The sequence below is a fragment of the Canis lupus genome, chromosome 16 (genome assembly GCF_011100685.1).
Source record: "Canis lupus familiaris isolate Mischka breed German Shepherd chromosome 16, alternate assembly UU_Cfam_GSD_1.0, whole genome shotgun sequence".
NCBI classification, from domain to species: domain Eukaryota; kingdom Metazoa; phylum Chordata; class Mammalia; order Carnivora; family Canidae; genus Canis; species Canis lupus.
The window spans coordinates 39,762,798-39,786,038 of record NC_049237.1 but is presented as its reverse complement, the minus strand read 5'-3'; the positions used below and the strand labels follow the sequence as shown (position 1 = coordinate 39,786,038).

General features: G+C 33.6%; 1 protein-coding gene across 4 annotated transcripts in view; it reads right to left on the bottom strand.

Moving 5' to 3' along the window:
* TUSC3 (tumor suppressor candidate 3) overlaps positions 1 to 23,241 on the bottom strand; it is a 281,955-nt gene that overhangs the window by 114,268 nt on the left and 144,446 nt on the right. For all 4 annotated transcript variants that reach the window (XR_005371577.1, XM_038560234.1, XM_038560232.1 and 1 more), the window contains exon 2: positions 15,679 to 15,848. Coding sequence is in view for 3 of the 4 variants with exons in the window: in XM_038560234.1 (XP_038416162.1) it covers positions 15,679 to 15,848 (170 nt within the window). In the remaining variant the exon portion in view is untranslated. The remainder of the gene's footprint in view (positions 1 to 15,678; positions 15,849 to 23,241) is intronic.

The window sequence follows — 23,241 nt, the reverse complement described above, 5'->3', positions numbered from 1 at the left end:
TTGTTTGAAGATGATATGCCAAGGTGTAGTTCATTTGGAATTTATCCTGCTTGGTGTTCTCTGAGCTTTCTTAATCTGTAGTTTGAGATCTGATACTAATTTGGAGAAATCTCAGTCATTGATGTTGCAAATCTTTCTTCTGTTCCTTTCTTCTCCTTCTGGTTATTTCCATTATGCATGTATTGAAATTTTTGTAGTTGTCCCATAGTCCATGGATATTCTGGGTAGTTTGTTTTTTTTTTTTTCAGGCTTTGTTCTCTCTGATATTTAGTTTTCAAAGATTCTACTCATATATCCTCTAGCTCAGAGATTCTTCCCTCACCCATGTTCAGTCTACTACTATAGTCCATCAAAGGATTTCTTCATTTCTGTTAAAGTATCTTTTATTTCTAGCATTTCTTTTTGATTCTCTTAGGATTTCCATCTCTTTACTTACATTGTCCATCTATTCTTGCATGCTATCTTATCCATTATAACTCTTAGCCTATTAATCACGGTTGTTTTAAATTCCTGCTTTGATAATTCCAACATTCTTGCCATATCTGATGCTTGCTTTGTCTCTTCAATTTTTTTTAACCTTTTGTTATGTCTTGTAAATCTTTCTTGACAGTGCCAGGGAAAAAGGCACTGCTATAAATAGGCCTTTAATAATGCAGTGATGAGATGTGAGAATAGGGAAAGTGTTCTATAGTCCTATGATCAGGTCTCGATCTTTTAGTAAGCCTATGCCTCTGTACTGTGAACTTCACAACTGCTTTTCAGTTTTTTTCTTCTCCCTTAGACAGGATAGGATGGCTAGAGTGGGGTGGAGCTGGGGTATTTCCTTGCTTTCACACAAAACACTAAAATTGACTGGAGTTGGGTATTCTCCTTTCCCAGGTCAGTTAGTCTCTGATAATACTCCAGCAGGTTAGAGTCTGGTCAACATATTTCCCCTAAGAACAGACCTTTTTTTAAGAACACAGTATAGTTTAAAATGGTTCCTTACCCCTCTACTTGCTAGAAGCCTGAGGGACTTTTCTCTGATACTTACTGCAGCAATCTGGTCAAGCTCCTAGAGATAAACCTCATAATACTATGGGGGCTCCCCATGACTAGAACCCCCTTGTTTTGTTTTTTTTTAACTCTCAGAGTTTATGCAGTGAACCTCCAGCAATTCAATTACAGTTTATATTTTTCTATCCCGGGACTGGTTCCTACAGGGGTTTCTGCTCATTGGTCTCTGTGCTGGTAAGCTAAGACTGACTGTACTTTCTTTCCCTTCCAATTTTGGATCTCTTGTAAATCTAGGAAGAATTGGTTTTTCAATTCAACTTTTTGTTTGTTGATAGGATGGAGTGGTAACTTCCAAGCAAGCTCATCTTACACAGAACTGGAAACCCAAAATGGGCTGTTTTTTTTCTTTTTTTTAAAATACAAATCACTGATCACATAACATGCTAAATTAGTCAGATTCTATTTAGAATGTCTTCCAGAAATATATATTTTAACCAGGTTTCCAAGTATATTTTATGCACACAAGTATGAGAATATCTGGGAAATGAACACTAAAAAACAATGGAAAGGTTTCTGAGATGAAGTACTTTTATCTGATGCTATACTAGTTTCCCCCAAAAACTTTAAACATTAATGTATGTTTAGAAAGGAAAACACTGTAAAAGTATAATAACATGCTGTAAAATAAAGCAAATATAAAATTAACTATAACACTCTCAACTTCCAAATAATGTAATACTACTCTTATTATTATCCTTCTAGCCAATTAGACAATATATACATAGCACTTGAATTCTGAAAATCTGGACTTATATACTGGCATTACATTTCATAATATGCTAACTTGGAAAAAATCATATATTCTTTCCGTTAATTTTTTCCTTTGTAGCATGACAATAATTCCTGAATGTCATGAAATTAAAAGCATGAGATATTACAACATCTTTAGTAAATGGCAAAGGGTTATGCAAATCTCAAAGTATCTGGCATCTAGCTTGAAATCCATTGACCGCATTTTCAAATTTCATCTTTAGCTATTTCTCCTCTTACTCTATACCAGGCCAGAAAGTTCTCTTTTACTTCCCTCAATAAACCAGGCTTACTTTTGAAACTGAATTTTTTTCAGTTTTGCTCTTTCTTCCTTCCTTCTCTTCAACCCTATCTTTTAGACAAGGAGCATAGACATACTTGGCACACACATCACACAGACATGTCCAGGGCATGGGAGCAGATATACATTTCCTGTGAATTCCTACTCATCCTGCAGATCTTACTACCTCAATTATTATTTTGCAAAATAGGCCCTGTTTAAAAATATTTATTTGAGAGAGAGAGAGCGAAAGAGAGCGAGTGGGGTGTGTGGGAGGGAACACAGAGAAAGAGGGAGAAGCAGACACCTTGTTGAGCAGGGAACTCCATGCGGGGCTCTGTCCCAGGATGCTGGGATGGTGACAAGAGCCAAAGGCAAATGCTTAACTGACTGAGCCACCCAGGCACCCCAATAAGCCTTTTTACTAGACTCCAATATTAATAGATAAAACCAGGGTCCTCTCACACATCCCTGTACTTTTTCTTCATGGTATTTATGAGATAGGTAATTATAAGGTTAACTGTGTAACGTGATACTGTTCAGCACCTCAACTAAATTCTGAGATCAAAGAGAGGGGCTGGGTCAGTTTGTTCACATTACCTCCTTAGTATCCAGCACAGTATCTATACATAGTGACTGTTCAATAAATATTGGTTCAAAATAAATTAAATGTCAGGATCAATATAATATTGTATCATCACACTAGTATCCAATTCCATGGGAAAAAGCCCATAACTTTATAAAGATTCTTTTTATTGCCAGTTCTATTTAAGATTCTTAAGAGAAAAACAAACTTTATTCTGCAGACCTGAAAAATGAGAATTTATATTAAAAAACTAAGATGAATATTAAATATATAACTTCCTTGTCAATAGTGTTAAGAAATACTTCATAATTATTCAAAGGTTGTGTACATTGAGGGACTTCAAAACCAACCCCGGTTCAGATATTCACAAAAAAAGACTCACTGGATTTAGCCTCTAGTTATATTCATTACAGTGAAAGGTTAAGATTTATTACAGTGGAAGATTACAAAGCAAAATCAGCAAAGGTAAAAGGCATCTGAAACAACTCTGAAAGAAACTAGATGCAAGCTTCTAAGAGTAACTTCCAATGGAGTCATGTGAGACTCACTTGATTCCTTCAACAGCGAGTTATGATAACTCATGTGGAGTGATGTCTATCAAAGAAGCTTATTAAAGATTTAGTGTCCAGGGTGTGTAAGGAGGGCTGGTCATTGTAGATACCATCTGTCTAGCACAGACCAAAATGCCAGACTCTCAGAAGAAAAGCAGGTGTTCAACATAAACCACACTATTTGTATAAAGAGTTTAGGCACAGTGAGTCACTCTTACCAGTTATGGAACTGCAGGAACATCACTGATATTCAAGTTTCATACACCAATGAATAACTATACTTTTGAGAAAGGCCTTTCTAAGGACAGTAATTTCAAGTCTGCTACATTAGCATGTTTTTGCACAAGTTCACCACCTATGCAAACAAAATTAGGGAATGAGTCATGTTGTTCATTGGATTTTACTCACAAAGATGATAATCTACTACAAAGAATAAATCTGAAGCTATTATAATTGACAAAGTACTGGACTATACAAATTTATTCCCATGGGACCAAGCCTCCTATGCTTCTAAGAGAATTATTTACAGACGAAGGTAGGGAACATAACAAATAATAAACTATATTTAATATATTAAAGGACTAACATCATAAAATCATGGATTAAAAACAACATGGATGTTATAATTTGTGAACATGAATTTATACATATAATATTCCTAGCTTTACAGAGAAAATGTACTTTATTTTGAATGCTTGAGAATAGCTATCAAGATTACAATTGTATCATTTCAGTTATAATCTTCATAAATAAAGCTTAAGGAATAAAATGCTATTTTACAGCCTATTTACTTTCATAACTACATAACAAGAAACTTTTCAATGTGTTTTTTTTTTCAATATGTAGTCAGTTTCATTGATGAGATGAATCATCAGTTTCATTCAATAAAATCCTTAGTACATAGAAAATGCAAAACTCTTAAAGGTATGTGATCCAGCATTAGCACGTCAACATCATATTTGTACAATAGTTTTTCCTTCAAAGAATTTTTTCGCTTGTATGCAGACTCCAAATTTTCCTAAGATTAAGTCTACCTAGAGTTCCATTTTCCTGTCAGATAATAACAACCAATAGCTTCTAAAAACTGCAGATCTAATAGAAGAGAAAACAAAACTATTCCTCCCTATCACATAACTCGGATAGAAAGAAAACTAGAGAATGTGAAGGCATATATAGGTGGGGAGATTAATATCTACAACCTCAGATACCCATGCAAGAACAGGAAGGAGAGAGCATAAAAAAGAGAAGAGAAATCCTCACAGAGGTGGAATGCAAAAAACAAACAAAACAAAAAATACAAAAACCACTAAGAAAGAAAAGATCTTACCTGAATGAGGCAATATTGAGAACAGGTCTAGGACCTGATGGATAAGAAAAGTGGCTGCTGGCTGATGGAAAAGAGGAGGCTTACAAGTAGGCAGGAGCAAACACAGCAGTCTTAAGAATGCATCACTTTCTGGTGAATGAGAAGCAACAGAGAAGAGGCAGACAGTCCTTAGAGGTTTGGTGATACAGTGACAGGGAGAAGCAAGTTATGAAAAGTACAAGATCTATGGAAACATGAAATTATTTCAGAATCAGAAGATGCTACTGCAAGAAAAAAAAAAAGGAAAAAAGGTAAAGAAGAAGACTGCTGTGGTTCAACCTATTCTGGTTTTATAAAGAGAAAAGGGTAGTACCTGAATTAAAAATTTTAAAAACTGGTATTCGAAGGGTTCCTAGCTGTCTCAGTCAGTAGAATATGCAACTTTTAATCTCAGGGTTGTAGGTTTGAGTCCCATGTTGGGTGTAGAGATTACTTAAAAATAAAACGTTAAAAAACAAAACAAAACAAAAAAACAGTAAGCTACTCAAAAGTCTCACCATTGCCTCCAGGTATAAACTTATTTCTAGTCTAGAAAAAAAAAATTTAGAAGCAGCAAAGAGCCAGCAGCATCCATGCAGTACGACTATAAAAAAGAGAACCAAAAGAGCATAATCCTTCAACTGATTAAAAATTTACCTGAAAAGAACTCCATGAAGAGAAAAAAAAAACCATAATATTCCAACTTGTATTAGGCATCATTAAATGAGCAGTTGAGGACATAAAAAATCTCAAATCAGAAATTGAAAATCTCAAAATAGAAGTAAATAAAACCAGGAAGATGTTATGTGAGAGCTGACTAAAAACCAATACAAGGAAAAAAAACAAAACTGAACAAAACAGAATTCCTGTAGAAATGAACACTGCATTACAAGGTGCTCAAAAAACAGAGTTGACTGAAACTGTAATAAAGGACACTATTGAAAAGAATTTAAAACAAGAGGACAAAAAGAAAATAAAAATGAAAAAGCCACGATATAATTCTATCTTGAAATCCCTCAGTACCATGGTAAACTGTACCTAAGGATGGGTCAGTCATAAGAGAGCACTTAGTATTTAATGTTTAAGAAAGCATATAGCTTCAACCACAGCAATCAGATAAGAAAAAGAAAAGGCATCCAAATCAGTAAGAAAAAGTAAAGATGTTACTATTTGCAGATGACATGATGCTATTCATAGAAAACCCTAAAAATTTCACTCCACTTATTAGAATAAATTAATTCAGTAATGTCCCAGGATACAAAACTAATACACAAAAATCAGTTCCATTTCTATACACTAATAATGAAGTAGAATAAAGAGAAATTAATAAAGCAATTATATTTACAATTGCACCAGAAAGAATAAGAAATCTAGGAACAAACTAACGTGAAAAGACCTGTACTCAGAAAACTATTAAGACATTGATGAAAGAAACTGAAGGCAACACAAACAAATGGCAAGATATTCCATGCTCATAGACTAGAAGAATTAATTTTGTTAAAACATCTTTACTATCACAAGCATTCTACAGGTTCAATGAAATTCCAATCAAAAAGCCAATAGCATTTTTCACATAACCAGAACAAACAATCATCAAAATATGTATGGAGCCACAAAAGACCCCAAAGGACCAAAGCAATATTAAGAAGGAAGAACAAAGCTAAATGTATCATAACCTAGATTTCAAGATCTACTACAAAGCTATACTAATCAAAACAGTATGGTACTACCAGAAAAACAGACACATATATCAACGAAAAAGAACAAAGAACCCAGAAATAAACTCATGAGAATATGGTAAATTAATCTACAACAAAGAAGGCAAGAATATACAATGGAGAAAAAACAATTTCTATATACAAAAGAACAAAGCTGGGGGAACTTGGGTGGCTTAGTTTGTCTAGCATCTGCCTTTGGCTCAGGTCATGATCCCCAGGTCATGATCCCCAAGTCCTGGGATCGAGCCCCACATCAGGATCCCTGCTCGGCGGGAAGTCTGCTTCTCCCTCTGCCCTTCACCCTACTTGTGTACTCTCCCTCTCTGTCTCTCAAATAAAGAAATAAAATCTTAAGAAAAAAAAAGAAAAGAGCAAAACTGGACTTTCTTATACCACATATAAAAATAAGCTCAAAATGGCTTAAAGATCTAAATGTAAGACCTGAAACCATAAAATTCCTTAAAGATCATATAGGCAATAAACTCTTGAATATGGGTCTTAGCAATGTTTTTTTGCATCTGTCTCCTCAGGCAGGGGAAACAAAATAAAAAAGAAATAATTTGGATTACATCAAAATAAAAACCTTTTACACAGTGAAGGAAATCATCAAGAAAACAATGTAACAAACTGAGTAGAAGAAGTTATTTACAAATGATATAGCTGATAAGGGGTTAATATCCAAAATATATAAAGAACTCACACAACTCAACATCAATAAAACAATCTAATTAAAAATGGGCAGAGGACCTTTCTCCAAAAAGGCACACACATGGGCAAGAGACACAGGAAAAAATGCTCAACATCATTTATCATCAGGGATATGCAAATCCAAATCAAATGAGGTATCACCTCATACCAGTCAGAATGGCTAATACTGAGAAGACAAATAACAAATCTTAGTACGAACGCAGAGAAAAGGAAACTCATACACTGTCGGTGGGCATGTAAATTGATGCAACCACTGTAGAAAACAGAAAATTTTTTGAGGTTCTTCAAAAAATTAAAAGTAATAATATCATATGACGTAGTAATCCCACTTCTGAGTATTTATCCAAAGAAACAGAAAACACTAATTCAAAAGGATATATGCACCTCTATATTCACTGAAGCATTATTTCCAATAGCCAAGGTATGAATACAACCCAAGCATCCACTGAAAGCTGACTGGATAAAGATGTCATACATATAAAATGGAGTATTAGTCTTAAAAGAGAATAAAATATTGCCACTCACAACAACATGGATATACTAGAAGGTATTATGCTAAGTGAAACAAAGACAACTACAATATGATTTCACTTATATGTGTGCAATCTAAAAAACAAAATAAACCAACAGAGAACAAACTGGTGGTTGCCAGAGGAGAGAGAGTTGGAGATATGGATGAATTAGCTGAAGAGGATTAAGAGATACAAGTTTCTGGTGATAAAATAAGTCCTGAGAATGAAAAGTCAGCATTAGGGGCACCTGGGTGGCACAGTCAGTTAGGCATCTGACTCTTGGTTATGGCTCAGGTTGTGATCTCAAGGTCTTGAGATTGAGCTCTATGTTAGGCTTTGTACTCAGAGCAGAGTATGACTGAGTTTCTCTTTCTCCCTCTCCCTATTTCTCTCAAATAAGTACATAAATCTTTAAAAATAAGTAAAAAAAAAAAAATCAGGTTTCAAACATTCTTTAAAAAGTATAGCACAAGGAATACAGTCATATACATATACATATTGCAATAACTTTGAATGGTGGCGGATGGTAACTACACTTATCATAGTGAGCATTTTGTAATGTATACAGATGTCAAATCACTGTCACACACCTGAAGCAAATTTATTATATGTTGACTATACTTCCATTTCAAATTTTTTAAAAACTGAAAAAATAAGAAACAAAGACATTTTGAAGACAAATGTAAAACTTAAATATGAACAGTGTAACAAGAATATATCACTAATGCCAATTAATGATAATGAATGTCAATTCTCTTGAAAGTTATAATGTATTCTGATTATTTAAGATAGTCACTTTCCAAAAAGTTGCATAATGCAGTATTTAGTGGTGATATTTCATAATGTCTAAAAGTTATAGATATATTTGGTGATATGGAACACATTTTTGACCTGTACTTAAAAGAAAGATGAAAACAAATGTGGTAAAATGGTAAAAACTGGTGAATGTTGGTAAATGGTAGACTGGTATCTCTGTACTACTATTTCAATTTTTGGTAAGTTTGAAATTTAAAAGATAGGGGACTAAAGCTGGACTTGTAATATGGAAATGGAATTTGGAAATATGGACAATATAAAGAGCTCTAAGAACACTACATGTCACACAGATAATAAGAGTTCATTGAAAACACAAAAAGTTGGGATTATATAATCTCAGGACAAGACACCTAGGAAAAAAAATTAATATAGTAAATTATATACATGCTTTCACTTAAAAAAATTAGACTAGATAGAGCTCAGCAATAACCTGAGACCTTCATTTATATTCTCTAGTCATGGATTCAATCAAACCTGAAACAGTTCTCATTACTCAAGCCAGGTAAAGAATGTGTGAATGGCAACAAAGTCTGCCAGTCTTTCTCAAAGAAGTGAAATACTCTGTCCAGGAGCCAAGCATTTGAGGAAAACTTAACAATTAAGTCTATAGGGGCAGCCCAGGTGGCTCAGCAGTTTAACGCTGCCTTCAGCCCAGGGCCTGATCCTGGAGACCCGGGATCGAGTCCTACATCGGGCTCCCGGCATGGAGCCTATTTCTCCCTCTGCCTGTGTCTCTGCCTCTCTGCCCTTCTTTCTCTCTCTCTCTCTCTCATGAATAAATAAAAATTCTTTTAAAAAAATTCCTAAGAATTAAGTCTATAGAGAAATATTATCTAAGGAAAAGAGGAAATGATAAGGTTTGTGGTCCCAAAACCATTTATAAAGCACTTACAAGTCCATTAAGTTACATACAAGGGTAATTTGATTTAAATATAATTTTCACCTTCTGTGTTCACTTTAGAATCTAATCTCCTAAGAGATGTAACCTTACTGTAGTAAAACAAAAGGCTGATGAGCTCTTTTCCATATAGTATTGGCCACCATCTAAATCACCAGTCCTTGTTATTAGATCTGAATGAAAGTTTTTCATGATCTAATGAGTTTAAGAAATGCTGGCTGATAGATCTCTACCCTATGATTAATAATCTTAGGAACACAAAATCAAAATGCAAATTACAGTTCACAGGTAAAGGCAATGATGAACATGTACACTTAAGGGAAGCATTAAATTCTAATAGCTCTGGAGTTCCAAAATTCAACCCTGACAAGTAAGCTGTATGACTTTGGATAAATTATAATATTACCTGTCAGCTTTGATATTCTCATACATAAAATCGGTATTTTTCTCAGGTCCCACCTTCTTGACTAATGAGAATGACATGAGATACTGTATATAAATGACTTAATATTGGACCCCAATAGTTTATACATAATAAATAATTATGTTTAGAGGAGGAAAGATATTATCCAGGTAACATTCATGTGTCAATATCATAATTTATTCATGTACCTTTTTAATATACCTTTGTAATTGCTAACTTTTTTCACTTATTGAAGTCCAATAACACACTAATCTCCAACATATCACCAAACATTGATTATAAATGTACCCTACTTTATTCTACATGTACTTTTTAATTTTCCTTCACTTGAAATTTTTTTCCTGCATCTACTGATCTACAGTAATAACCTTAGAAAAAGATATTCTGTTCCAATAATTTTTAGTGAATTCTGGAAGAAATGACTAACTTTGTGATAGAATACATCTAAAAGATTTAGCAATTATAGGACATATTCCCTACAGTACAATTTGATAAAGGAAGTCTCGAGTTAACACTTACGGGAGGTGAGAATTGTACTGAGTACTCTTAATTAACAACTTTATTTGGCCAAGGAGTTTGATATTAGCATTGAGGAAGGTGAGAATTGAATTCTGAATGTGAATAAACTAAACTAACTGTGTAAAAAGGAAAAGCAGAACGATTTGGTAAGGAAGCCAATAGCTCATTCATCAGCCTTTCAGCAAAGAAAAGCAACTGGAAAATCTAAATGAGTCAACTCTAAAAGAAAATTTCACTTTTTCTTTAAAAAAAAAAAAAAAAAAGAAAAGCAAAAACATCTCACAGAAGAAAGCACTAAGATTTTTAAAGTATAGCTATGAAAAAAATTATAGCTATGAACTTCTCAACGATTCTATAGAATTATAAAAATTATAGCAGTACTATAAAAATGGTCCAAAATTACAATGACAAAGAAGGATCTAGGAAAATTCAAGTTCAAAAAAAAAAAAAAAAAGATGGCTGCTGATGATGGGTGGCCTTTCTCAATGAAATAGCATCTGCCTTTGAGGCTTAATTGATAATAGAGAAACAAAATTTGAATAATTTTTCTTGAAAAATTTTTTTGAAATTCTTCTACTTCATCATAGTTGTCACCTTGGGATCTGTTTGATCCACACTGCCCACTATCTTGGCTCTATAGTACTAAGAGTACTAAGAGTACTATAGAGCCAAGAGAGTACTCTTAGTACGAGTACTAGTACTCTCTTGGCTCTATAGTAGATCCGACTACTGCTCAACCACAACTATTTAACAAATCTTCCTTTGGGATTTATATTGTCCTACAGTATACATTTGTCATCCTCATCTAACAAAGCCCAAGGCATCCCTCTATCAGCTCATGTAACTTTTTTTTCTCTCCAGCAGTTCCTGAGTAATTTAAATAAATGTTTATAACCCAGACATTACCACAGCCTTATAGTTCCTCAAGTATCTCTACAAGATCAATAATTATACTTCAGCAATTTACTTATTTAAAAAAAATCTTTTATAACTATTTCTTAATTTTGAATCCCACTCTACTTTTACACAAAAGCTGGTTTTCTTCACTCATGTGAAAATTTCACTTTATTACATCAGCTGTCCCAGCTTCCTTTCACACCCCCATCACTGCATGCAACTTTGAACCCAAAGTTATAGCTTTCAAATATACTCTTCACTAGCACTCTCAAATTTGCCTGATTCACTTCACATCTTAAACCAAACATGTTAACCTCTAAGGAGAGTGTTCTTCCTCCTCCATTACTGAGTACTGGGGAAGAAAACCATTTAATTCTATAGATTCTTCACAAAGAATTGGGGTATTATAGTTTCAAAAAGAGTCTCAATGCTATATGGTCATTCAATTAGTTAAGCCTTCCTATTCCCACTACTCCTCAATGAAAGTAAATAAATAAAAGCTATGAGTCATGTACCTGCTTACCTTCCCTTTCTCTATACTGGTTGCACACTAGAATTACCTAGAGATCATATTTTTAAAATGTCAATGGTTTTGGCCCTACTCTAAAATAATTAAATCAGAATTCAGATGGAGGGGGTGCAAATTTTGTATATGGGAACCATGTCTGCTCTTTACTTTTTGTCTTTAAACTTTCATTTACTTTTTCTTCTCTAATAATCCCACCGCTTCCTTGATCCATGGATTATCTTAACTTTTTCTAATAACTTCAACCTTTTTCTCTTATAATTCTAAAACTTTCCTAAGTTTTAAAGTTTATTACAAAATAGACTGTAATTAACAGATTATTCTGATCTGTCATTAAAAAATTAAGGCTCCATGTTCAGCAATTTATTTAATGACATAATGCATTAAGTAAAATAATACCTAAAGGATACACCATTTAACAATATGTTATAGTTTATGTCATCACAATATATACAGCTTTATGTAATTGTGAAGTAAACACTTGGATAATAAAGTCTTTGTGGATTACAGTTACAAAAAATATGATCAATTAAATAAACTTTTTAATAGGGACAAATACAGGAAATGAATATATTCAATTTTTAAGAGCAAATGATTTTCCTAAAATATATGTGGTATTACAGGATGCCCAAAACACTTAGTTTTAGTGGAAACTTAACTGTTAAGCCAAAAATGCCAATTAAGGTGATGTTTTTTTTGTAAGTAGGATTTTATGGCATCCTTGAAGGTATGTATACCCTTAACTAAATGTGCTAGCCCAATTCTGACAACTTAATGCCAATTTGACTACTGGCCCTTACATAAAATAGGAGAAAAACAGAATCATCTGCAACATCGGCAATGCAGTTTTTCAAAATACTTTTCCTCTAAAGATTTTATTTTTATTTATTTGAGTGAAAGCAAGAGAGAAAGAGCAAGCATAAGCAGGGGGAGGGACAGAGGGAGAAGCAGACTCCAAGCTGAGCAGGAAGCTTGATGTGGGGCTTGATCCCAGGACCTTGCTCATGACCTGAGGTTCAAGGCAGTTTAACCAACTGAACCAACCAGGTGCCCCTCAAAATACTTTTGCTCACCATCATCTCTATCCACTTTTAGACATGCTCCCAACATACAATCATTATTGGATATTAAGATCCTTCTAGAAAATGTTGAGACACTGAAATTACCTTTCTGCAAATTAGTCTGAGTGAAACTTTTTTTTTCATTAATCCATGTTACTAATAACTTCAGTTTCCACTAGAATTCACAATGATTTAAAATCTAAAAATCTACACATGAATATACGATGTAGAGAGTCAGGATGTGGAAGCACCACATAAAAAGCATTCTTGAGAAGAATAAGTGTTCAGCCAAAAAGACACAACCTGAATTGTCCTTAGCCATTGAGGCAATGAAATATGTAATTTAAAGTCACAAGGCCCAGATGGTTTCACTGAAGAATTCCGTCAAATATTTCAAGAAGAATTAACACAATCTTCTAAAGTTGTGTAATTTTACACAATCTCTTCTGGAAACTAAATGAGGAAACATTTCCCAACTCATTTCATGAAGCCAGGAGTAGCCTAATACCAAACCAGACAAAAAAGCAGTATAAAACATGAAAAGTACAGATCATTATCGATCATTACCTTAGATGCAAATTTCTAATAGATTTTTATTAGCAAACAGAATCCAGATACACATAAAAATAGTAATATACCATAATCAAGTAGGATATATTCCAAAATACAAGCCTGTTCAATATAGAAAACTCAATTACTAAAAAGACCTAGAGATGAAATTCACACTAAAAAAATTTGATAAAATCCAACACCCACTCATGATCAAAATTCTTAGCAAACTAGTAGAGAACTTCCTTAACTTGATAAAGAACATCTTCTAAAATCTTACAGCTAGTACCATCATGGATAATTAAATATTAAATACTTTCTTCCAAGATCAGATTAAAATGCAAACATAAAACTATAAAACTTACAGGGAAACAAAGAGAAAGAAACTTTGGGTTATAGGGCTAGGCAAAGAGTTCAACTGGATAACAAAAATAAGCTATAAGACAGGAAACAGGTAAATGGACTCATAAATTAAAATCTGCAAAAGATCTGTCATCAACATGGAAAGATAAGCGATAAACTAGGAGAAAATATTTGAAAACTACATGTCTGGCAAAGGACTAGTATCTACAATACATAAAAAAAAACTCTCAAAACTCAGTAAAACATCCAATTAGAAATGAGCAAAAGCCATGAACAGATAGTTCATCAAAGATGTGACATACAGATAACAAGCATGTGAAAGATGTTCAACACCACTGCCATCAGGAAAATGCAAAATTAAACCATGAGATATCACCACATACTTACCAAAGAGACTAAAGTAAAATAGTGACAAATATTGGTGAGGATACGGAAAAACTAGATCACTCGTACACTGCTAGAGGAAATGTAAAATGATACAGCTACTCTGGAAAACATTTTGGCAGTTTCTCATAAAGCTAAACATGCAATTACCAAACAACCTAGCCATCATGGAGAAATGAAAACTTAAATATTTTTATTCCAGAGAAATGAAAACTTAAGTTCATAGGAAAATCCTGTACCAGAATGTTTGCAATATATATAATAGTCAAATACCAGAACCCAGATGTCCTGTAACAGATGGATAGTTGAACAAACTGCAGTACATTCATACCATGAAATTTTACACAGTAATAAAAAGAATGACTGCTGACAAATGCAACAACTTGGATGGATTTTGAGGGAATTATGGCAAGTTATTAAAAGCCAAACCCAAAAGATCAAAGGTAGGATTCCATTCATATCACATTACTGAAACAACAAAATGGGAGTACAAATTCAGGAAGTGGGAGTAGAATGGGAACAGGTGGGTGAGCCTGGCTGTAAAGAGCAAAGAGGGATTCTTATGGTAATGGAACTGTTTAGTATCTTAACTGTATCAATACCAATACCCTGCTTGTGATATTATACTACAATTTTGCAAGATGTTACCACTGAGGAACACTGAGTAAAAGGTATTTAGGATCTCTCTATATTATTTCTTACAATTCCCTGTGAACCTACAATTATTTCAAAAACAGAAAAAAACTTAAAGCATATGTATTTGTACTTCTCTAGAATTTTTAGTACATTTTCACTAAAAAAATGTTTCATTCATTTCAAATGATTTACTTCTGTATCATAGGGTGAAATTTCTTATCATTGGAGGTAATGAAAAGTAAATGGATCCGTAGTAAAAGTTTGTCCTCTCTGTTAAACTGTTAAAATAGAATATGTTTAAGTAAACGACTTCTTTGCTCATAAAATATAATTAGATGACCTGCAAGGCAATATTTGAACCAAATCTATGTTTACCTTCATACAGGACATAAAGAAGCAAATCTATTTTATGATTACACATGAGTTGGTCAGTAAGTATTTTACACAACAAAAGAATATTAGTCTATCAAAATTATTTTCTAAAATACACTGATTTTGAGCTTACTTACTTTTTTTTAAAGAATTTATTTATTTGAGAGCACCTGGGTGGCTCAGTGTTTGAGTGTCTGCCTTTGGCTCAGGTCGTGATCCCAGTGTCTTGGGATCGAGTCTTGAGTCAGGCTCCCAGCAGAAAGCCTGCTTCTTCCTCTGCATATGTCTCTGCCTCTCTCTGTGACTCTCATGAATAAATAAATAAAATCTTTTAAAAATATAAAATAAAATGAAAAACAAAATAAATAAAAATGTATTTATTTGAGACAGAGGAAGAGAGGGCACATGCATGAGTGTGCCCTCACAAGCAGGGTGAGGTGCAGGGGAGTGAGAGAAGCTCAAGCAGATTCCACACTGAGGGCAGAGCCTGACCCGGAGCTCAACATCAGGACTGATGAGATCATGACCTGAGCCAAAACCAAGAGTCAGTTGCTTAACTAACTGAGCCACCAGGCACCTCTGATTTTGAGCTTACCTTTAAATGTACACTTATAGCTAACCATAACCTCGAACAGCTATTGAATTCTATTATGCAGATTTACATATATGTAATAAATATACAAGCAAAGGATAACTGTTCTAAATTTTTTTAGAATACATAACTTACCTGCACACAGAACACTGCCGCTGAGGCTGAAGAGCAGTGAACATAACAATCATAGAATAGTTTCGAGGTGGTGCCTTTATAAATTTTCGGAATTTATCGCCATTCATTCGGAAGATGGAGCGCCTGGAACTCCATTCCATCAGTTGTTCAACTTTTTCAGCTAAAAGATTCTGCAATTAAACATAGGAATTTAAATTTACACAGAGCTAGAGTTCTTCACTTTGTATTTCATGTAAACTGAGTTACATGAGATTGTTTTACCCAAAATTAATTTCTGTAAGTTATTCTTTTAATGAATGTATTCATAATTAATTGACTGTACATGCATAAAATATTTCATTTTATTTTTCCTAACGATTGCAAAGGTTTATAAGACAGATATCAAAAATAAAATAGACTACTTGAAAAATGAAATAGACATGCTTGGGCAGCCGGGTTGGCTCAGCGGTTTAGCGCCGCCTTCAGCCCAGGGCGTGATCCTGGAGACCAGGGATCGAGTCCCACATCAGGCTCCCTCCATGGATCCTGCTTCTCCCTTTGCCTGTGTCTGTCTATCTCTCATGAATAAATAAATAAAATCTTTAAAAAAGAAAAAAAAAAGAAATAGACATGCTTTTCTCTAATCCTCCCACTACATACAGCAAAAACTCTGGCTATTATATAAAAAAACAAATGGAAAAAGGCTCTCAAAAAGCATGTCCAGTTTAAAAAAAAAAAAAAAAAGAAGGAAACCCTACTTGCAACAACACAGATAAACATAAACATATGCCAAGTGAAATAACCCAGTCACCTAAGGACAAATATGGCATGATTCCACTTATATGACATATCAAAAATAATCAAACTCATAAGAGCAGAGATAAACATGGTGGTTGTCAGGGGTTAGGGGAAGGGGAAATGGATAATTGTTGCTCAGCAGATATCAAGTTTCAGTTATGTATGATGAGTAAGTTCAAGAGATCTGTTGTACAACACAGTATCTAGAGTTAACAAAAGAGTATTGTGACCTTTAAAATACATTAAAAAGGAAGGGTATCAGGTTAAGTGTTTGTACCACAACATACAGACCCAGATAACACAAGGAAATTTCTTAAGATGATACAGGTGTTTGGTACTTTGTGGTCAGAGAATCACAGATGTGTGCGTATGTTAAACTCACTGATATATATATATATATATATATATATCAAATGTGTTCAATGTTTTGTATATCAATTACAACTGAATAACGCTTAAAAAAAAAATAGGAGAAGAGGGGAGAGGCAGGCATCTTACCCTGAGTTACACTAAAAGACATACTGAATTGCTCTGCACCGACCTGAGAGAGAAAAAAGATAAATCAAAAGAAATGGAAGAGAGGAGAGCAGGAGGGGCAGTAACCTGGTCAAAGAGCAGAATGCTTAACTAGTAACTGGAAAGAACATTCAGGTAAGTGCACAATGGGAGACTGACAGTATGAAAAAGGAAATTATAGCTAATTACTGGGATAATCGTTACTTAAAAAAAACAAAAACAGGCACGCCTGGGTGACTCAGTGGTTGAGCATCTGCCTTCAGGGCAGGGTATGATCCTCGGATAGAGTCCTGGATCAGGTTCCTGCGGGGAGCCGGCTTCTCCCTCTGCCTATGTCTCTGCCTTTCTCTGTCTCCATGAATAAATAAATAAAACCTTTAATTTTTTTTTTTTACCTTAACCAAAAGCTATCAGTTGAAATTCATCCTAATCTCAAACTAATTATCTGGATGTGATTATATTTGATTGTAGGCCTTTAATTCTGACTGCAAATATAATATGAATATATTTCCATGCAAAGATAAAATAATACTTTTGTTAAACTGAAAGTTATATAAACTTATTTTAGGAAATACCTTTCTGCTTCATCAATACACACAAAACAATTAAAAACTAAGCAGAAGGACTTTTATTAGTCTAAATTCTGAGAAATAAAGTTAGAATATTTTCCACGTTAAGCATAATTTACTAGTGTTTGTCTTATAAAAACTGTTGTATATTTAATATGATTTTAAAATCTTCAACTGTTTACCCTAACACTCAACAAGTCAATTCAGTATCTATAAATTCTTCCAAAATAATTTTAAAATAATAAAATATATACTATATAAATAAAATATTTTATTTATAATTAGGACTGTGACCCTCGATGTAGAGACAAAACCTCCAGACTGGAAATTGAGCAAGATAAAAATACACTAATGAGGGCAAAAGGGAATTGGTCTAAAAAACAGCTACTTACCTGCTAGTTCTAGGGTAGTCTATATACTTTACTCATTAAATACAAAAATCCACTTTCCTTTCAAAACTGTATTTCTTCAACAATCTTAATCTACTTGTTCTTGTCTTAAAAATATCACATCATTACATCAATATGTTTCTATCATGGCATTAAATAACTGTGAAAGGCAGATGATTTTGCTCTACTTCTATTTTTTGAGTTATCGCAAGTCAGTTTCATGGATAGTGGCAAAAACAAAAATCCTGAATCAGAAATATACTTTTTTTTCTCTGACAAGGTTATTTTTTCCAGCTTTACTTACGTTATTGTATAATTAACCAAGTATAATTAGCCAAGCTATAAGATATTTAACCAAACTATAAGATATTTAAAGTATACAACATGATTGGATATATATACACATTGTGAAAGGATTCCCTCCTCCTAGCTAATTATTACATCTATCATCTCACATAGAATAACTTTTTTTCTTTCCTTTTTTTTTTTTTTTTTTTTTGGTGAGAACACTTAAGTTCTACTCTTAGAAAATTTCAACTACACAGTACAGTGTTATTAACTATAGTCACCATGTTTCACATTAGATCCTCAGACCTTATTTATCTTCTGTCTGAAAGTCTGTAACCTTTTACCAACCTTTGCTTGGCCCCCTTCCACCACCACTCTTGTACAGCTCAGCCCTTGGCAACCGCTTTTGTTTGTTTCTATTATTTGGAATTCTTTTTTAAATTCATCATATAACTGACTCCATTTTACACACACACACACACACACACACACACACACACACACACATCTTTTCTTAATCCATTCTAATGATAGAATAGGCACCATGAGCTCCATGTTGTGACCCAAGTCCCAAGGGGCTAATGTGGAATTGCCCAGGTAGATGATCCACAAACAGTGGGCTTATGTCACAAAAACTCAAAAGTTAAAAAAAAAATCCAATCTTTTAAAGGTACTACTAGCAAACCTGTCCAACCTCTGCTCTAGAGGGGAAAAATCATCTTTATTATCCTGAACAGGAAATAAATCCATCCTGAGACTTAGAAGGAAATCTAAATATAAGTCTCAATTTACTATCCTTCAAGGCCGTTTGGTATAACATTCTTGGAAAAATAGTCCAGATAATGCCTGTGTTCAGAAGTGCACAAACATGAACCATCCATGGAGATTTGTTACCCAAAAATATCAATCAATACATTCTCTAAATCACATTATTTGAAAACATAAATCTGAAAAAAAAATAAAAGACCAAGTCAAGCACTAAATACAAGTTGTTTATTGACCTTCTAAAAGTTAAAAACCTGGTTCTGCTACATATGCCTGAAGGAGGGTACGGAAATCAACTTCCTCTTGTCAACAATAATTACCCTCTGAATGGCTGAGACGGGCAGCTGCCCCTGATAGTTTCACAACTGGATTCTGTCACAACACCACAAGTAGCTAGGAAAAACAAAACTAATCAATATATTCTAAAATATCTAGTATCTGGAGTATACCATTTAAAACAATTTTTTAAGCCTTTCCAGAATTGAAATGCCAGATCCAGCACTGACTTTGAGACTCTACAACTAACTTGACAACCACTGTGTTACAGGTTTCAGGTGCACAGTCACCCTCAACATCAATGTCAAAATACAACTATTATATAATCATGCCTTGAAAAAGGTAAAATTCTAATTACATGTAGTTTTCCCACTGCAAATAACCTGGAAAATATTTTTTAAAAAGGAAAATACCAAAAAAAAAAAAAAAAAAAAAAAGGAAAATACCCATCAGTCCCTTGAGTGTATAGCAGCCTGACAGACTAACTACAGTTGACCCTTGAACAATACAGGTTTTAAATTGCATGGGCCCACTTATATATAAGATTTTTTTTCAATAAAAATATGAGAGATATTTTGTGGAGATGTGAGGCAATTTAGAAAACTTGTAAAATGCATAGCTTAGAAATATTGAAAAAATTAATAAAAATTTATGTATTACTTTGAAAATACAGTATAGAATGCAAACAGCAACAAAATATGTTAACTGACTTCTGTTAACTTTAAGCCTTACCTTTGACATCAGCAATTAACACATATTTTGTATGCTATTTGCATTCTATACAGTAGCTAAGTTTTAGGGACTCAAAAGTTACACTCAGATTTTCAACACTGTGCAAGGTCAGCACTTCTAACTCCTGTGTTGTTCAAGGGTCAACTATATCAGTATTTTTGTTCTTACTATGCTTCTTAAAAGCATGGTATCAGTGTGAAATGCTAATGCCACCTGCAATGTACTCGTGTATTTTGAGTGAGTTTCACTATCCCAGAGTGGGGTATTCATTCTCATTCATACCCTCTCTACTAACTCAATAAGTAAAAATGGTATCTCACTGTTCAATCTGCACTTATTTTCTGGCAAAATTGAACAATTTTCCACAATTCTACATACCAGTTCTATGTCTTTTACTAGTTATCTCATGTCCTTTAGCTTTCATCTGCTTACAAACACAATTTATTATATAGAAGAGATTTAGATATATGTAATAAAACCCTTTCCATACTGATCAAATTAACACAGCACTAGGATAAAATTTTATCACTTCTAAATTATCTTCTTTTTGCTTACCAAGGTGAACAGAGACACAATAAGAAAAGTAACACTTAAAAAATACCTTTTTGATTATATCTTATGAATTATTATTTAAAAAGTCTCAATTTACTATATGAAAAATCTTAATCCTTTAAAATCTGAAAAAACAAATCCATGTTCTGGCATCACAATGAATAACAAATGATGGTGCCATTAAAGCATCTCCCTCCTGTTCTAAAATCCTGTTTAATTACTCAAACACACAAGTTTCTCTCTTAATATGATTATTTGAACCAAACAAGTAAAATCCACCTGTACAAATTTCCTATGCACTCTAAGTACAAATCAACTTTTAATATTTTCTTCCAAAATGTAAGCATGAGAGGTGATTGACGTGACTGTGGTGACAGAACCATAACTATGCAATTGTCAAAACCCAAAGAAACATATAATATAAAAAGAATTTTAAGAAATTATTTTTTAAAAATCAATCAGGATTGGGAGAGGAGGTTGCAAAGTAAAATATAAACTTTAAAAAATAAAGCTAACTGTATTACAAATCAATAATATACACATAACTTTGGAAAAGAGTATTCAATTGGATGTATACATACATACACACACATACACATACATACATGCACATAAAAATATATTCATATATTTATAGATAGATACAGATATAACAATGAACATATATGTGAACATTGATTAGTATACTTATATATCCTAGCTCTGTCCAATGAGAAGGCTGGGGAGCAATGACATCCCCATAGTAATGAGTACACGGGGCAGTAAGATTTTTGTTTCTAAATATCATTCTCCATTAAAAAGAATGAGGTTTTTTTTTCTTTAGAGTACCAGCTGATTAAAAGACTGAAGCAGAGAAAAACAACATGCAACTAGATTATCTTGTAGTACCAGAAAGTAAAGAAGTGCTCAAGAAAGGCATGTCAAAGGGCACAGGAACCAACTAGAAAAAGCTCCCAATAATCAGCTAAAAAATATAAGCAACAACAAAAATGGCCATAATATTGAATTTTAAACCATATAATAAAAATGTCCATGAGTCCACATTTATATATATATAAATAACTGAATAAATAAACGGGAGAAAGGGATTGCTCTTCCTTAGAAAAAAATTCCAAATAATAAATGGAATAAGGGTAATAGAAATACCACAATTAGGGGTGTCTGGGTGGCACAGTGGGTCATGTATCTGCCTTCTGCCCAGGCTGTGATCCTGTGGTCCTGGGATAGAGCCCTGCATCAGGCTCCCTGCTCAGTGGGGCAGTCTGCTTCTACCTCTCCCTCTGCCCCTCTACCCTACTTGCCCTCTCTTTTTGGTCTCTCTCAAATAAATAAAAGTTTAAAAAAAAAGAAAGAAAAAGAAATACCACAGTTAGTAATATACACTAATTGGTTCTAAGCTTATTAGCAGGTAAAATTTTGAAGAGAAATAATTATTTGCATAGTCTCAAAGTATCTTCCCAAAGATGTTTATTAAGTATCAATAGAAAAAACAGTACTGATAGTGGAGAAACTCAGCAGCATATTATCCAAATAATGGGTGTTCACAATACCAATAATAAGACATATCAACATCATGTATTCCTTGATACAGTCTACTGAGAAGAACGTATCATTTATATGGTATTCTTGCCAAAAATGCATAACTTCAATCAAATCATGAAAAAAAAAATCACACAAGCCCACATTAGTAACATTCTACAAAATAAATGAGTAGCACTCTTTAAAGATGTCAAGCTCGTGAAAGATAAGGAAAGACTGAGGAACTGTCATAGACTTTGAGGAGACTAAAGATCCATGACAACTAAATACAATGTGGAATTCTGGAATGATTTCTGGAACAGGAAAATGACATAAGGCAAACAATTAGTGACATCTGAAATGTCTATAGGTTAGTTTATAATATTGAGCCAGTGTTAACGTCTTATTTTTGTAATCGTACATATTATTAACTTTGGGAAACACAGAGCAAAAGGCATATGGGACCACCACATAATTTCTGTAACTTTTCTATAAGTTTAAAATTACAGCTGATCCTTGAAAGACACTGGGGTTAGTGACCCTGACCCCCTACATGTCCAAAAATCCGCCAAGAACTTCTAACTCCCCAAATACTTACCTACTAATAGACTGCAGTCGACTAGAAGCCTTATTGATACCATAAACAGCCTTAACAAATATTTGGTATCTTATACATATTATACACTGTATTTTTATAACCAACTATAGAAAAAATGGTAAGAAAATCATAAAAAAAGAGAACATATATTTACAGTACTGTAAGAAATCCACGTATACCCGGAACTATAGTTCAAATCCATGCTATTCAAAGGTAAACTATATTTCAAAAGAAAAAAGAAAAGCTTAAATATATGATACAGAAATATATTATGTGGAGCACCTGGGTGGCTCAGTGGTTAAGTGTCTGCCTTTGGCTCAAGTCGTGATTCTGGGGTCCTAGGACTGAGTCCCGCCATCAGGCTCCATGCGGGAGGCCGCTTGTCCCTCTACCTATGTCTCTCTCTGTCTCTGTGTATCTCTCATGAATAAATAAAATCTTTAAAAAATATACATTATGCCCCTAAACTTTTTAATGCACACAAGTTTTACCTATTGGTTAGCCTATGTTGGAATGAAAACTTCTGTGCTCAAACTTCAGATAGAAACTTAAAGTTTAGTGTTGCTTTACACTGGCACATTTT